This window comes from Ananas comosus, linkage group 3 (genome assembly GCF_001540865.1).
Source record: "Ananas comosus cultivar F153 linkage group 3, ASM154086v1, whole genome shotgun sequence".
Lineage (NCBI taxonomy): Eukaryota > Viridiplantae > Streptophyta > Magnoliopsida > Poales > Bromeliaceae > Ananas > Ananas comosus.
Window position 1 is genome coordinate 11326123 of NC_033623.1, and position 18297 is coordinate 11344419.

The 18297-nt window shown below is 36.1% G+C and overlaps 1 protein-coding gene across 1 annotated transcript; it reads right to left on the reverse strand.

The window, feature by feature from the left end:
- LOC109707977 (autophagy-related protein 13a) lies at nt 6746-12470 on the reverse strand. Its single transcript, XM_020229532.1, has 3 exons — nt 10850-12470; nt 8642-8820; nt 6746-7431 (listed from the first exon to the last, which is right to left on the reverse strand). The coding sequence occupies exons 1-3, from the start codon at nt 12143-12145 to the stop codon at nt 7122-7124; spliced, it is 1785 nt and encodes a 594-aa protein (XP_020085121.1). The 5' UTR covers nt 12146-12470; the 3' UTR covers nt 6746-7121.

The window sequence follows — 18297 nt, forward strand, 5'->3', positions numbered from 1 at the left end:
TTTAAAATAAGGAAAACTTCAAAAAATCAGTCTGTGGCTTCATACTTTTTTATTTTAGTAACCTATGGTTTAAAATATATCAAATTAGTACTTATGGTTTTTCATTTTATCACTTTAGTACCCTGTGGTTTAAAGTGTATCAAGTTAGTACCATGTGGTTTTGCACTTTATCACTTTAGTACCTTGTGGTTTCACACTTTATCACTTTAGTACTCTATGGTTTAAAAAACCACAGGGTACTAACTTGATACAAAATTAAAACCACAGGGTACTAAAGTGATAAAGTGCAAAATCACAAGGTACTAACTTGATATACTTTAAATCATAGGGTACTAAAGTGATAAAGTGAGAAACCACAGGGTACTAACTTGATATATTTTAAACCACAGGATGCTAAAGTGAAAAAAATTGAAACCACGAGGGGGTTTTTTGAAGTTTTCCCTTTAAAAATATAGTTATTTTTTTATTATTTATTTTGATATAATTTATGCACTCTGAAGTTTAAATTTAATTATTTTTTCTATTTATTTTGGTATAACTTAATGTTGGTGAAAATAATTTATTTAGTTTTATTGTTTATTTTGATGTAAATTTTTTAGAAAAAGTTAAGTATGGTATAACTTGAGTTGGGCGCTCTAAAGAAAAAAAATCAAGCGTAGATAAAGTGGAGGTCTAATATAACTTGAGTTTTATTTATTTTTTTTACTTACACCAAAATAAATACCGAAAATAATGGAACTTGAGTTTTACCGCTCTACTCAGGCTTAGTTTGGTATAGAGGTCTGTCTAACATTATCGGATAAAATGGAGTTAGGATAAAAGTATATAGGAATATATATGCTTCTGCGTTCTCCAGTAGGACCGCAAAAAATATATTATATATAACCGATTCATTGCAATATATAAAACGCAATATTACATACGGAAACAAACAAAGTATTATTCCATCATACTTTCTCACTACATGTAACGTAATTTTTCTGTAATCTCAAACGAAGACTTAGGCTTCGTTTGGGATTACGGGAAGATAGCGTTACGTGCGGTGAGAGTACGTTGGAAAAATGGCCTGTTTGTTTCTGTACGTAATATTGCGTTCTGCATATCGCGATGAGTCGGTTACGATATATATTTTACATTCCCACCGGAGAACGCAGAAGCATATCCTGGCCTATATGCTTTTTCCTCAACTCCATTTTATATAATAACATTTGATATGCCTCAATACCAAACTAAGCCTTACACCAAAAAGAATGGCTCCTCAGTTGTGGAACAATGTACAGAGACCCCCTCAACTATTAACCTCTTAAAAAATGGCTCACTCAACTTTCAACTTTTTGATTATAAAATACTAGTTGTATACCTACAGACTAGACATAAATTTTTTCGAGACCACTATTTTTTCGCTAGTTTTGTCAATTTTTCTTTAATATTGAAATTTTAAAAAGATTTTGTGAATGCTAGATTAAAATTTTTCTTTTTTCGAAACCACTATTTTTTCCTTTTAATTAAGAGCATGTTTGGATGTCATATAAATTGGTATATTACAGTATTTTTATGCAAAACAATGTATATAGTTACAAAAAGATATTTGGATGCTTTTCTAGGGTATTGAGAAACAGCAAAAGTACCTCAAAAGTATTACAAATTTGTTGTAAAATAATGTTGGAATGCATCGACTATATACCACAGTATATAATTACTCTACAATAAAAATATAAGATGTCCAAACAGACCCTTAAATGTTAGTAGAAATGTTAGGGATTTCATTAGATGAATTGATAATTTCATCAAATTTAATGATTCTAATCACTGCAGGCACATCATTTAACGAACGTAATTAGGATAATTCGATTTACAAAAAAGACCGATATTAATTAAGGCTTAGTTTGGTATTAAGGCCCATCTAACGGTATTAGGCAAAGTATATAGGAATAGGCTTCTGTGTTCTCCGGTGAGACCATAGAAAATATATTGTAATTTACTAATCGCGATATGTAGAATGTAATATTACGTACGAAAACAAGTATGGTATTTTCACATCGTACTTTCTCACCGAGTGTAATGTAATTTCTCTACAATTCCAAACGAAGCCTAAGAAGGTTCGAGTCGAAAAATATTAAAGTTGAGGGTCCCATTCCAAAGTGCCCTATAGTTGAGGGAATCTCCATACATTCTCACCTAATAAAAAATAAATAAAGATTAGGAACGGCTTAGAATTAAATGGCTTAGTTATTAACTAAGTTGGGCGTGATATGTTGGTTCTTAATTAGAGCACGTCTCTTTGCGTTGCATAAAGTAAATTAAAACAAAATTGAATTGGGATCTGCCCCTGCACATAGAAAGTATATAGTTATCATCTGAGGCAGTTCTTTGACTTTTATTTCGTAATATTTTTTTTGGGCAAAGAGAATGACTCTCCATCTGAAGTAACTTGGGAATATGCTGTGAGTTGCTCGTACAAATACCTGAAATTAATAGAATATATGTTGATGAACAACTAAAGTGGTGTGAGTGCATATTTGGAGTGCTCAAAGAGAAAATAATGGAAGGAACTATGCAACATTAGTGGGGGAGAGTTTTGACATGCTCACGCATTTTACGTGTGCGGATCGCGATATGTAGAATGTAATACTATGTACGAAAACAAACATGCTATTTTCATATCGTACTTTCTCACTGAATGTAATGTAATCTCTCTGCAATTCCAAACGAAGCCTAAGAAGGTTCGAGTCGAAAAATATTAAAGTTGAGGGTACCATTTCAAAGTGCCCTATAGTTGAGGGAATCTCCATACATTTTCACCTAATAAAAAATAAATAAAGATAAGGAACGGCTTAGAATTAAATGGCTTAGTTATTAACTAAGTTGGGCGTGATATGTTGGTTCTTAATTAGAGCACGTCTCTTTGCGTTGCATAAAGTAAATTAAAACAAAATTGAATTGGGATCTGCCCCTGCACATAGAAAGTATATAGTTATCATCTGAGGCAGTTCTTTGACTTTTATTTCGTAATATTTTTTTGGGCAAAGAGAATGACTCTCCATCTGAAGTAACTTGGGAATATGCTGTGAGTTGCTCGTACAAATACCTGAAATTAATAGAATATATGTTGATGAACAACTAAAGTGGTGTGAGTGCATATTTGGAGTGCTCAAAGAGAAAATAATGGAAGGAACTATGCAACATTAGTGGGGGAGAGTTTCGACATGCTCATGCATTTTACGTGTGCGGGTCGCCGTGAGATTTACGCAGATAAGAACAAATAGCATGTATGTACACATACGATTCAAGAGGCATAGATTTTGTGGTGTCGAATGAGGAGGATCTTTGGATTGGTTTGTTTAAGATAACTTAAGTATCGCAAAGGAAATCATCTTGTGTTCTACAGTTAAAAGAAAAAACCTTAATTAAGGGGCACCAATTTTTTTTTTTTTAAAGGTTTTTAAAGAACACCAAAATTGTAAGTATTTGATCAATGACACTAGTTATGTAAACTAAGAGATTAATAGCTAGGTAGGAAGGAGTTCAATTGGCAAGAATCATATGATCACCTTTGTGAACCTGGTTGCGACTTATTGTTGTATTTAGCTAGTTATAAATGTCAATATTACCGTCCTGTGGGAGGTTAAACTTTGAAAAAAAGCCACTATATACATGTAGTATTGGAACAGGAGGTATGAGTTTGGATTCTACGTACTAGGCCTCTATCTTATTTAATTTCTATCCATTTAATTCAAGTTTATATTTTGGATCTATCAAAAGCCTCGAGTTTAAATCGTACCAACATATCAAAGTGATCTCATTGAACGAATCCTATACTTACATATAGAAGGTCCACGAAAACTTAAGTATATGTCTATAGTAGTTTATGAATATATATTAAAGCATATCCAAGAGATCACATTTGAAATGTAAGCAGTAAGAGAATAATGACAGATATATATATAATCTCTATCATTGCAGCTATGATAACACTTTGTGTTGGTCTCATATACAAAAATAAAAAAAGCTTCAACGAATCACGTATACGTGGACGCAAAAAAAAAAAAGGCTTCAATACGTATACGTGGACGCAAAAGCTGGTTAATTATAACCTTATTAGGTTTATGCAGTGCATTTGGGCCACATCCTAGTACGTAAGTTTTCCCGAGGTTCATATTTTATTATTAAAAAAATTTCTAGAACTAGATGTGGCAAACAAGAGAATCAATTCGTAATGGTTATTTCATATACAAAATATTTACTTTTTTATGACATCCTTTCAACATGATATTGTTATGTTGCTTTTGAATAAATCCTTCACCATCTAGCATGATCTATTAAAAATAGTTTTTAATAATTATCATATAAAAAGATTAGTTTAGTACGTACAAATCTTATGCTGAATATTTGTCACAAAAAAGTCTCCCTACAATATTATATTTATATGATTTTTTTTTTTGAGAGAGAAAGATAGTATGCTAGCCGTTTTGTTCATTTTTTAAAAAATTATTTTACACTTATAATGTAAAAGTATAAAATGATTTATACAATCTTCAAAATATCATATTAACTTTGTTAAAGTACATGGAGAACTCTTTAAAGCATTGATGTTTATATGGCATGGAATCCTTTATTTGTTAATCAAGCATTAATTTTTGTTGAATATAATTACTAAAAACATCGTTCTCTAGTAACTTAAATTTTTAGAGATGTTTCATATTAATTAATACGGTATCAGAGCGCAGAAGATCTTGATTTCAAGTCCTACTAGGGGAAAGTGTTGAATATAATTATTAAAGACACGTTCTCCAGTAGTTAAGTTTCTAGAGAACAGTGATTACTTCATTTACTGACATGTCAAGTTTTTATTTAGCCATCACTTTTGAATCGGGCACAAGATGATTCATGCTGAACTTGAGACTAGCCACATAACCCAATGGCATGAGCGCATGAGCGCTCATGTAAAAGAATTAGGGCTTGTTTTGTTCTACTTCTGGTTGAGACATCGGGGTGCAATGCATCAGGGCCTGTTTTGCTCTACTTCTGCACGTCATTCTTTTCACGGTGGCGGGACGCAATGTTAGAAGCTGCTCTAAAACAGCTGAAGAATAGTGTGATGGCCGAATATTTTGCGCGTAAAAAGTTCAGCAAATCAGGCCAAAGTTTACTATGTTGCCTTTCTAAAGGACAATGCTTTGGGCTGCAAAGTGGAAGGACTATTAATTTATACACTAACAAAATCAGAAAACACGTTGGGTGATCTGCGTGTATGAACTAACTAATTAATAAATGTATTTGTATATGTTTATTAGTAATACATAATAATGTTCTTTAAATTATTGGAGCAATCAAAATAGTTTGGTCAGATTCACATATCAAAGTCAAGTCTAAAATACTAAGTTTTCACAATGGGAATAAATGTATTAATATAGTTTGAAATCTTTAGTTGATAAGTTCGTTTTATAGATATATGTATGCAACAGTTAATTTTGTAATTTATTTCATTATTTTTTTTTAAGAACTGGATCAGTGGTTAGCGTGTGTACAAAAATTTCACATTAACATATCCAAAAGTGTGTACCTGAAACAGAGAATCGTATTGTACGTGCATACTCTTTACATTACACATTGTAAGTTTTTTTTTTTGAGAAATAGATAGCGAGCTATCTGCTTCATTCATTAAGTAAAATGAACTAGGCATACAAAGTGGAAACAGCTTCGGCCTCCGAAAACAGGTAAAAAAATAGTAAGAAGAAGTGAAAGAAAGTTATTGTCACTATATGAATGCTATTTTAATATTGTTTAAAACCAAACCAAAGGAAACAAAATGGATACACAAAAATTTCCGAAGTGCAGAGACCTTAATCCGTTTTAACGTTTATCGTCTCTCACTGACTCTGAAAAATGAGTCCACAGAAAAAAAGAAAAAGGGCTTTTTTTGCATTTAGACCCCTGACAAATTTTTATTTTAAAAATAGTCCTATCAAAATTTAATTTGCAAAAATGGCCCTGGGCCTACCACGCAGGCGCCACGTCAGCGCCACGCGGGCAGAGCTGGGCCCGTGTGTTAAGTTGAACACGGTGAACCATTCACCGTGTTTAGACACGGTGAATGATTCACCGTGTTCAACTTAATACCCTGGCCCCAGCCCTGCCCACGTGGCGCTGACGTGGCGCCTGCGTGGCAGGGATAGGGCCATTTTTGCAATTTTAATTTTGATAGGGCTATTTTTAAAATAAAAATTGCTCAGGGGGCTATTTGCAAAAAAAGCCCAAAGAAAAAAGAAAAAGAAGAAATAAGAACAAAAATATTCTACAAAACAATGTAATATTATTATTGTCCACCGTGTTATGAAGAACGAACCTCGCAAAATGAATATTGGGCCTAAACTCAAACTTAACCTAAACTAAAGCTTATGCAGGACAAGACCTGAATATTATTTGGAATGTTGCATTGAAGTTTTGGGCTTCTATTCTCTCTGCTTATTCACCTTTGCTCTTTTTTTGACAGGTCGACGTCCCAGCGCTCGACGGAAAAGAAATTGATACCTGTCCAACTGGGCCCCATATGGCCCATTAGGGCTTTCACCTGTTTATGTGGGCCACATGTGACCCATTAAGGATTTTTATCCTACAAGGCACAGGTTCTAAATGCCATGAAACAAATGAAGTCATTTATTTGATAATCTTGAACTAGGAACTATACTGCTGCACTGGATATTACATTCAAAACCCCAGAAAAAAGGATTTTTCAAATAGAAAGTAGTGGATAATCTTGAACTAAATTACGAAACATAAAAGTTTATAAACATTTGTCCACAGCACTGAATCTGCATACCTGTCACGGGAACGTGCGGTTGGCTTTAAATGTCACCTTTGTACAAATGAGAATGTGTAAGCGAACTTAGCGTGTCGCAATCCAACAGGCTCTCAAAGGGAAAAGAATTTCTTTGCCGAAATTAAATGGCATCTCGTGTTTTTCTTTACTTTTTTTTTTTTTTTTTTTTTTTTTAACACAAGCCTGAACAAGAACAAGTTTATGTACATGGTCATATGTCCTCCGGATGTATCATATAAAATTAGCTTCGATGGGTACCTTTAATATTACATTTTCTGAGGAAGAAGTTGGTTTTAGGCTGCTACTCTGTTCGCTGTTTCAGTGGGTCTTCGAGCTGACCTCTACTCTGGGAAAGCAGAATCTCCTTCATCTCTTTATAGGTTTGGAGCTCCTCTAGTGCATCAGAGGTTTTACGAGACATGAAAAAACTGGAGGTGACACCGCTGTCTCCGTTAAGCTCGGATTTCGACGATTGAGATGAATAGCTTTGGTCTCTCAGAGGAGGTGCGGTCCTTAACATGTGGACGAGAACGCCGACGGCTGCATCCTGGGATCTGTGGGATGACGCGTATGCCTGGCTATATTCGGATGTCTCCTTTCCATCGTTGCTCCTACAAATGGATCATTAACATTTAACATCAGTGATCCAACATCGACAGAGTGTGATAAAATATATCATAAAACTAAATGGTGACGAACGAAGAGTCAGCTTGAACTGATAAATATTCGAGTGAAAGAAGTGAAAAGGAAATATTAGTAGACAGGAGCCTTAAAGAATTATTAGAATCTAAGACTTGGTTAAAATTATAAAAGGCAAGAAACACATGGCTCAACATAGAAAATTAGCTTCAAAAGCAAACGAGAGGAAGGGGAGCCCTATTCATCACATCCTCCATGGTGCTCTAGTATACAATTGTTAGGGATGGACTATTTAGAAATGATCTACAAATAGGTCCTCTCCCTATCTTTTCTGTTGAACAAGTTTGTGAGAACTAAGTTGAGCAGTGCTAGAGTACAAATCTATTTAAGGCAAGTTACCCCCTCAAAAAGGGATGTGAGAGGGTTCTCTTCCCCTAAAAGGGGAGATATGCTGTTGGGAAACGAAGTGTTTGTGACAGAAATACTGCAAAATCAGCTGTTTCGATAAACCAAATGTGCACCCACAATTCAAGATACTGCAAAACACATTAATGATACGGATTTTCCAAAAAAATCCTTTTCTCACTTTCATTTGCTTCTAGCCTTCTACCACTCCGACCAGTATAGATCTAAGAGGTTTTCTTGTTTCTTCTACAGTTTGTTCTTGTATGTGTAACACTTCCAACATCCCACAAGAGGGTGATTGTATCTATTTCTATATGGAGTAAAACAGAGAAGAGACAAGGCTAAAAGATGCCAATCTATGTCCCCTCTTATCAGGCATGTATAATGAGAGCTAGTGTGTCAGTATTCAGAAAAGCAGCAAAAATTCTTAACTAATTCACTATAACAACAATTGGCTGTAATAAATAACGACAATTGGGTATCAATAAAACTTTATAACCTCAGTAATTTAAATAATAGTTATTATATCAACATCTAGTGAAAGAAAATCCAAATTTTCTTTAATACTTCACCAGAATAGCTCTTCAGAGGATCATTGAAAGAGATAAAAGGGATAAAAATTCTGTATTAACCAATATCAGTTTAAAACCAAATACATTATATAATCATGTAACGAATCATCACTTAGTCACCACTAGCCACCTCATACCATGAATAAACAGAACCAAGGATTAAACTATTATGAAATACTCAAGATAGTTAAGAATAGAGAAGTACCTAGTTTGGGAATCTGAAATATCAACATCATCCACAGCAAAAGGATAAGAGTAATCTGCATCATCATCATCTTGGATAGATAATCTGCTCGAACTTCTCGAGAACCCAAATCTTGGTGAACCACCAGATGAGAAAACACCAGAAAATCTTCCAGAATCATCCCTACTTTCCTTCAGACCCTATGTGTTTTGCAGAAACAATATATATTCAACCAAATAAATAGAGTGAACATCAAAATTTTATTTATAAATAAACAAAAGCTGATATATGTTCTAAGCTGCAAGGTAAATGATTGAAAAAAGAATTGTATCCAATACCTCCAAGACTCCAACCAAATATAACTAAGATCAGCTAATAAAATAATTACAAGATTTTCAGAAGTGCTTATTGGAATAGCTCACCGTTCAAAAAGAGAACCCTTCTGTCAAATTCTAACGGACAAGGGGAGACATTAAGCATTTTTACCTGCCAATATTGTGAGGCGTAGAATATTTAGCTTAGTCTTTATTAGTTTACAAAGAACGCCCAATTTATGCAGCATGAATCTTCAACAGGAAGGAATAATAAAGGAGGGAACAACTGCATAGCATATTGTCAGGGTTTGCTGTATTGTGGCATGGAGGCATGCCGGTGCCGGTCACAGTCCCGTATGGAAAAGTGCCATGGCACCTGCAACAGCAAGCCCTATGTGGCACCAGCTAGGTGCCAAACTCTTGTCGGCTTTTCATCTTGACCATGTTAAATAATAGACTTAAGACTAAGCTTTAAGCAGTATCCAAAGATTGTTTAATATAAGAAAATAGCAAGGAAGGGGGAATCAGATTTGTACATAGAAACACAAACAGGGGCATCGCAAGGATGCCTTCATTGGCGCATTGACACATGCATGCTGACTGTCACAAGTGCCACATGTAGTTCGCATATATTGTTGAAAAAGAACAGCATAACCATAAGCATCTGCAATTTAATTGTACATTTCGGCAAATTCTACAGGCATGGCTTTTGGCAATCACATGGACCCCCAAAAATACAGAGCCCTGTTTCCCGAATTACTGTTACCGATAGCCATTTATATAAATGCAAGTCCTAGCTATCAAAGAAGCTTCAGCAAATGATTTACAATAGGAGGACTGCCTGATGATTTAAACAAATTAAGATTTAGTACACACCAACAATTGAGGAGAATGGCATTTTAGAATGTCTTTCCTACTGAAGTTCTATCAAACTCTAGATATATGTGACATTTCCAATGGAGGACACTTAAGCACAGTTGCAGAAAAGAAAGAAATACGCCAAAGAATCATATGGAAGATTTATCATGAGTCTACTAGCCAATGAAAAAGCATAGTGAGATGATGGACAGTCTACTAGCATGTTTCAATAATTTTCTTGTTAAACTAGCGTACTGTTTACTACTAACAGTAACTACTCTCCGAGAACCACCATACTTAGAAGAAGGCAGATAAAAGAAGAGTACAAAAGACTCATTACAAGCTCTACCTTCCGATGAATTTACAACTTAGCCATATCATAATTCAGAGTAGGGTTGGGAAGTTCAGCTCAGAAACCAACTCAGCCTAATCTGAGTGTTCAACAAGCTGAATCAAATACAGCAAACACTCCGGGCCTGTTCTCAATGTCCAATACAATTAATAACAACCAATGAAGAGTGTCTTTCTTTTGATGCAACATTGCAACCAAATACCCAATCACAAATTCACAATCCTCCGCCTATTCTCTACTCAAAAAAGTATGAAAGCATCTCCCTTTTTGCAAGTGCTATTCAAAATACTGGGCGAAAAATGGCTCATCCAGTTTCGAGTGTGAACTTTCTTCATCGGATCAATAAATAACCGATAGTGTGCAAATACATTTCATCTTGATAATGTCTCTGTTACAGTGCAGCTTCCAGTTTGCAATGAACCATCAAATATCAAGGTAAGGCAAATGAAAACACAAGGATAAAAGGTCCCCACAGAAATTTTCAGCTTGCTTACAAAGTTCTAGGTTCATATTGTGTTCATCTTATTTGTGACAAAACTTCGAAAGTTCAGAAGCTAAGACCAACTCAACCCAGCTAGAATGTCTAAACAAATCAATTTATTAAGTTCATTCTTAACAGCATTTGATCATTTCTCTGTTGCAGGGTTAATATAAAATGAAATTGCATCTAATGCACAAAATGAGAGAAAGAAAGGATCATATTACCTTCTGAACCGCATACAAGTTTGAGAAGAGATCCGCAGTCTTTAGCCCTTCCGACTTCCTGAACGATCTACTCCCTGAAGGATATTCCTGGGCCGAGTGATCCGCTCTCGTGCTTCGCGGAGACGGTGGCGGTAAGAAGTTCCTCGTCGGATCTGAAAGGTTAGGGCCGCGAAGTGCCTGGCTCTTCCAAGATGCTGCTTGCGGAATGCTCACCGGCGCCGTCTCGGACGGTAACCGGAACTGCATATTGGCACCCCCGAACGTGGGAGGCGACGGCGTCGTCGACGACGAGAAGGGCGGGGAGAGCTTGAACTCGTCGAAGCTAAACCCGCCTTTTCTCAGCGCCGATGCCGCCGCTTGCTGGCTCGGCAAACGGGGATCGTAGCTCTCCGGCAGCGACAGTCTCTGGTCCGCGACAGGGATCGGCGACGCGCCGCCGATGCCGAGGGGGTGGTGCGGAATCGGCGCGCTCGTCCAGCTGTGCGGGCGCTGGAACAGCGGCGGCGCGGAGGTCGACGGCCGCGGCGGGGCCCCGCCGCGCTCCGCGGGCGACGCGGGGAACGCGCGCATCGGATCCGTGGCGGGGCTCCCGACGTAGTCGGCGATGAGCATCGGCGGGGAGAGCGACGACACCTCCAAATTGAAGTCGGCGAGGGTGGGGCGATACTGCACGGACACGAGGAGGTTCCCGAACTGCGTCTCGACGGGGGCGAAGCTGTGGAGCGCGAAGCCCTTCTCCTCCTCGCGCGAGAAGGGCGCGGCGAAGGAGGAGACCCTGTAGCTGAGGTCGTAGTTGTACGACTGGTGCGACGCGCACATCATCCGGAAGAAGCGGTACGCGGGGAGGAGCCGCAGCAGGGAGTAGAGCGATCGGAGCAAGATGATCGACTTCTTGTAGGTCCTCCTCACGACGAACGAGCTCGAGGCCGCGTCGGCGGGCGCCGGCGGGGGCGACTCGCACTGCGCCGTCCACCGCTCCACCACCGGCTCCGCCGCCGCCGCCGCCGCCGCGGAGGCCGAGGCGTCGCGGGGGGAGAGGACGATGTCGACGACCAAGGGCTCCAGGACGCCGTGGGGGAGGAGGCCCCCGTGCTCGATCGGCGGCGGCGGGTCGCCGAGGGCGAGGTGGAACCACCGATCTCGGCGCCGGTGCCGCGGCGCCGCGGCGCCGCCGCCGCGCGCCGCGGCGGCGTGGAGGTGGGGGATCCGCGCGGCGAGGATCGCGTGGAGGGTTTTGGCGAGGAACTGGGATATGATTTGCTCCGTGGTCCGGTTCGATTCGGTTTGCAGGGCCATGGCTATCCGGGAGATCTTTTAAAAAGTTATTCTCGCGAGAATAGCTTATTCCGAACCGGGTCGGGATCCTCCTCTCCACCGCGAATAGGGGCGGAGCACGGCGTAAGAGACGGAGAATAGGAGGCGTACTCGGGAGTCATCATTAGAGGGAAGGATTAGGGGAATAGTATTCATAGCATAATAATAATATGGGAAATACAACACGGAGAAGAAGAGGAACCCATCACGGATAAAGAGAGAGAAAGAGAAGGGGCAGGGAGAGGGGAGAAGTTATTAGTGGGATTAATACGCAGGTAAATAATATCTTTAAATATCTTTGATTGATTAAATTCTGTTAAATGTTTGATTGATTAAAATTAGAACCAGTTTTAATCTTTAATCTTTAATTTAATAATTTAATGAGGGGGAGAGATGGATTTGGACGCTACTGGGGAAGAGTGTTGGTTAATGATTGTGTTTTTGTGTGTTTTGAGGGGAAAATGATTGAGATAAGGATGTCAAAATACCAACCTAGATCTATCTAACATGTTACATGCGTGTGAGATACTGAGGTTTTTTATTTTATCTTTATTTTTTGATAATCCAGACGCTGATAAATTCGAACTCCAGGGTGGATTATATTCAAAAAAAGATTTGAACAAGAATTCTATCGGGATTTGGGGAAATATTATTATTATTAGCAGTTAAAAAAACCAAAAAGATAAAAGGTTGGTTGGGTTTTATGGTATTGGTGGGCTACTTGTCCGAGAAGATCGCATGGGATGGTCAACGAGTCTACGTTTTGTTAAAGCAATTTTTCTAAAGAAATTAAGAAGAAATAAAGAGGGGAATATTTGTTTCTTGTGTGCGAAGAGATGTATCATGTATGTAGCTCATTAATTCTGTTTTAATTAGAGCAACCGTCCCGATTCGGTTAACCAATTATGTTGTACCAATTTAAGAACAAATCTTGATTTCAGTTTTTATTTACTATTGGAGCATCGATAAACATAATTTATGATGTTTTGAATATCTAAAAAATCAAATTTTATATTTTTAATTTTATTTATCTAGCAAATGAATAGCTTCAAATCAAAATTTCGTTAACCGGCTCAAATTGAACAAATTAAAAAATTGGNAGAGCTATAAAATTTAGCATACTATTTTATTTAGTTAAATAAATTAGCTTATCAAAAATAATTAGAAAATTAAAAATGTATAAATAAAATATTTAAAGTTAGAAGGGTTTATTTTAAAATGCACTATAATTAAGAGATTATTAGTATATTTTCACCTATAAAATACATAAGAAGAGAGAGAGTTCCATATTAGCACTATTACGAATTATAGGCTTATATTTAAAAATTAACTAAAATTTATAAGCTAGAATTATATAGTAAATACTGAAAAGTTTTTTCTTTTTTGAGAGAGATAGGTGGCACGCTACTCGCTTTGTTTATTTTATTTAGAAATAAACTTAGCTGGAAGTATAAATCAATTAGAATTCAAATTTAAAATCTCGGGTATCAATTATTAAGCCCTTTACTACTTGCTTTAGAAACGAACGGTGTAAATACTGAAAAGTTGAGAGGGGTTGTGACCCTGTTGGGTCTATACATGGCTCGGTCGCTGTGCTAGTGGGAAACGGTTGACCCCTAATATTCGGGTATACGTTGAATCTGAGTAAACGTCGGTGTATCGTGGAGGACCCGCTAACGAAAGTCATCATCCGTTGCGAAAACGATCGTGACCATTTTATGTTTGGAGCAACCACAGCATTAACTCGTGCTGCGATCAATAGCAGTACAATACCTGCGCTGTTGTTACTGGAATTTTTTCGAGTCAAAGCACTGAGGGTGGAGTTTCGTTTGCTCCAGGACAAGAACTCTCACATCATCATCATCAGATTGGCGCAGATTGCTCCTCGTAACTACAGAAAATCAGATGGAAAAAAATTTGGTGGGCACCATACCCAAACAAATTTGTTTGGGCACGATGCCGGATAGACGCAGCGCCCATCCGGCACCGTGCCCAAACAATTTGTTTGGGCAGGGTGCCCACCAAATTTTTGTCCCAATCAAATTGTCCTCTTAGATTCACCCATCTTGCCATGAATTTTAAAAAATATTTTTATTATATATTTTTTTAAATATAATTAGTTGGTTATTAATGATTTAGTGTAAGTGTTATATAACAGACTTCCTTCTTAACTACTGGGGATTGAGTGCAACTATGTTGATGTTTTAAAACTTCAAATTTAGGATAAACTTCAAATTGTCTTCTCCAGCGGTTTAGTTTAATTTTTATTTTACCGCCCACTAGTGTAGAAAATTTTACTTTGCTCCTCTTGTGGTTTATCTTATTTTTAATTTGTCATCTTGTAATTTAAAAAGTTACTCTTTGCCCTCCCGTGATTCAGTGCATTTTTCATTTTGCAACCTTGTGATTTTTTAAAATTTTTTTACTTTATAAAACTATTTCATATAGAATGTTTTGGTAAAATAAAATTTAAAATATTGAGGGCGAAGCGAAATTTTTTGAACCACATGATGGCTATGTGAAAATGAGCTAAACAACGAAGGGGCAATTTGAAGTTTACCCTTAGGGTTTGTTTCGTTTATCTATTTTAAATTATAGAGTCTGAATGAGATTCATTGATTTCGATAGTTATTGTTTGTTTTATAGAAATTAAGATTCTGATTCTAATTCCACTTCGGAGTAAGAATGATCCAATCCAAATTTAAATTCCGGATTGGCCGATTCTAAAGTAAGCCATTCAAAGCTTTCTTTCACAAATATCTTTCCCTTCTCAAATATCTTTCCCTCCTCTTCTATCATCATTCTTCTTTCTCTTAATAAAATCCTTTCTCAAAATCCTAGATGTTCATTTCGATTTTCTAATAATAAACCAAATATTTTTAGATGATTCCTCATTCTATTTTTTATTCTAATGCAATCCAATTCTATTTCACGATCCTACTCCAATTATGAATCAAACATACCCTTAAATTTATCTAAGATTATGTTTGGACGTTTGAATAAATAATTTAATAATAACTTATTTGACATAAAAATTTTCTTGTATAATTGAAAGCAGGAGATTAGAGGATAGCAAATTTCACACATGAAGTGATTCATCTTATTTGTCGAAAAATTACTAGAGTACTGAATTAAAATCCAGTCTATATGTTTGATCACACTCTTCATTTGCAAAAACTATATTCTTCTTAAGTAAATCAAAAAAATTATATATATACCAAACAAAATCATGCATCCAACATGTACGTTGCTAATCTATGATTTTATTTTTATTCAGTAATACTTTAATACACCATATAAATCTTGACCATTTATTTTTCTTAACAAATGGTTTAGATTTAATATGACTCTAGAAGTAATCTACTATTGAAGCATAGATATCATTTATCAAGTACCTATTTAAAGGGTATTTTGGTCTTTGTAAAATATTTTGGTTTACAAAACCAGTTTTATCCAACTAAAAATACTGTGACCTTTTCAAATGCCTACAATAATAGTTGGATTCCCAATTACAACCAAATTGTAAATTTAAGTTCAAAACAATATTTAAAACTTAATTATAAATCAAATTCAATTTTTTAAAATATAAAACACTAATTTAAAATAAAACTTTCAATTAAAGTTTGGCTTTAATTAAAGGGTTATTTGCATACACGTCCTTGCAAACATAGTGAATTGCGGAAATATCCCTGCAAAACGGAAACTCCATAAGTTGTCCTTGCAAAACGGAAACTCCATAAGTTGTCCCTGCAAAAGTCCTAATTTATGTAGATATGTCCCTCTGATTAACATCTGTTAGAGAACTGTTTATTTTTTAACAGTTTTTTTGTGAAATGACCATTTTGCCCTCACAAATGTATCCCTCCAAAAGTATCATCTTCCCCTTCTCTTTCTCTTCCTCTTCCTCTTCGGGCCACCGGAGCGGATGGCGGCGACGGCGCGGGACGAGCTCGCCGGCGATGAAGAAGAGGGAAGAGAAAGAATGAGAGGAAGAAAAAAAGAAAAGAGGAAGAAGGAGAGGAAGAGAGAGAGGAAAAGGGAAGAGAAAGATGAAGAGGGAAAGGGTTCGTCACCGCGCGCCGCCGCCGCATTTCCTCCCTCGCCGGCGATGAAGAAGAGGGAAGAGGAAGAGGAAGAGGAAAAGAAAAAAGGAGAGGAAGAAGAAGAGGGAGAGGAAGAGGGTTCGCCGCCGTCGTCGCATCTTCTCCCTCGCCGGCGATGAAGAAAAGGGAAGAGGAAGAGGGAGAGGAAGAAGAAGGGAGAAAAGGGAAGAGGGAGAAGAAGAAGGAGGAAAAGAAAGAGAGAGGGTTTGCCGCCGCCGCCCTCGCCGGCGACGAAGAAGAGAGAAGAAGAAGAGGAGGAAGAAGAAGAAGGGTAGAACCGTAAATTCACGTTATAATTAATCATGGTTAAGTATTTTAACTATGGTTAACGAAAATTTTCTAACAGTCCTTAACGGCAGGGACATATCTGCATAACTTTAGACTTTTGCAGGGATAACTTATGAAGTTTTCGTTTTGCAGGGATATTTTCGCAATTCACTATGTTTGTAGGGACGTGTATATAAATAACCCTTAATTAAACTTTCATTTAAAATAAAACTTTCAATTAAACTTTCAATTAAACTTTCATTTAAAATCAAAAATTAAAATTTGGCTTTAAAATTAAAATTTCAATTTAGGTTCAAATTTAAAAGTTTAATATAAATTTCAAAATTAAAATTTTATATTTCAATACCAACTTCAAAAATTAAATTTAAATTCAATATTTTTTGAGCTGGATACTTAACAAATTAGGTATTATCTAATTTGGTAAGTTATCCAAATAAATAAGATATTTAATATTTATAAGATGCTGACAAATTTGGCATATACAACTAATTTTTATTCTAATATTGTCATATTAACTAATTCAAATCAGTAACCTATTCAACAGGTTACTTCATGTAAAACCTAATTATACTCTTTACTAATTAAGAATTAGATTTTGATATTTATAGTGTATTGAAACATTCCTCATTTTTATTTCATTGTAAATACTGTTAAATAGAATAATTAAATGCTATACTTTACAAACAAGCATATTAGTCAAGTGCAAATCATACAACAATAAAATGCCAAATCTTACCACCAATAATTTGTAAGTAGTAAACCAATCATCCCTAGCGCAAGTTGCAAAAGGGCTTGGTAGTTGATACCCGAGACACGAGTTCGAATCCTAATTGATTCACATTTCCAGCTAAGTTTATTTCTAAATGAAATAAACGAAGCGGGTAGCATGCTAACTTTTTCTGGAAAAAAATAAATAAATAAAATTTGTAAGTAGTACAATTTTACTACTTCGCAATTTGTAAAATACAGTAATTTATATTTTCATATAACGAAAAAATTATATTGTGGAGCAAAATTAAAGCCATAGAACAGCAAACTACAACTTTTCAAATCACATAGTCAAAAAGCGACAAGTAATAAATTAGTCTTTTGAAAAAGCCATTCATGAAAATTTCAAAATTATTGGCAATTAAGCAAACTAACTCGTGCTCGAGACCAGTTTAGCTTGAGCTTCATTTTAGCTCGAACTTGAAGCTTTTGTCACCTGATTTCTAAATAGGAATAATTTCATACATCTAGCTCCCTATAAAAATATCAAATAAGAGATATATATCGTACAAAGTTTAAGTTTTCAAATTTATCCTTTTAAAAATTCTAACGGTACCAAATATACTCTTATTGTTGGTGTCATTAGAAAAATATAGTTAACAATAGAAAAAAATACTTCAGGCATATGTAGATGCACTCGGTATAGAGAAAAAAATTTAGAAGCCATAAAATAAATCAAATCAGGCATGCGTAGATGCACTCGGTATAGAGAAAAAAATTTAGAAGTCATAAAATAAATCAAATCAAACAAACCAAAAAGTTAGATAGTAAAATTTTAATTTTTAAATGCTAAGTAGTTACTTCAAAACAACTCAAAGTTTAGATTAGTAAAATTTTAATTTTTAAATGCTAAGTAGTTACTTCGAAACAACACAAAATTTAGATTAGTTTCATACATCTTTACCTATCTATAGTTTATAGTCTATAGATATATTAAAAGTTCACTTCTATCGGGTCACGTGTGGCCCTCTCCTT

Excerpts from the sequence above, each read along its gene's own strand:
- LOC109707977 (XM_020229532.1), bottom strand. The coding sequence starts at position 12,145 with ATGGCCCTGCAAACCGAATCGAACCGGACCACGGAGCAAATCATATCC. Across the intron at positions 8,821-10,849 it reads ACTTGTATGCGGTTCAGAAG|GGTCTGAAGGAAAGTAGGGA; the intron begins GTAATATGATCC and ends CAAAACACATAG. Across the intron at positions 7,432-8,641 it reads ATTTCAGATTCCCAAACTAG|GAGCAACGATGGAAAGGAGA; the intron begins GTACTTCTCTAT and ends ATCCATTTGTAG.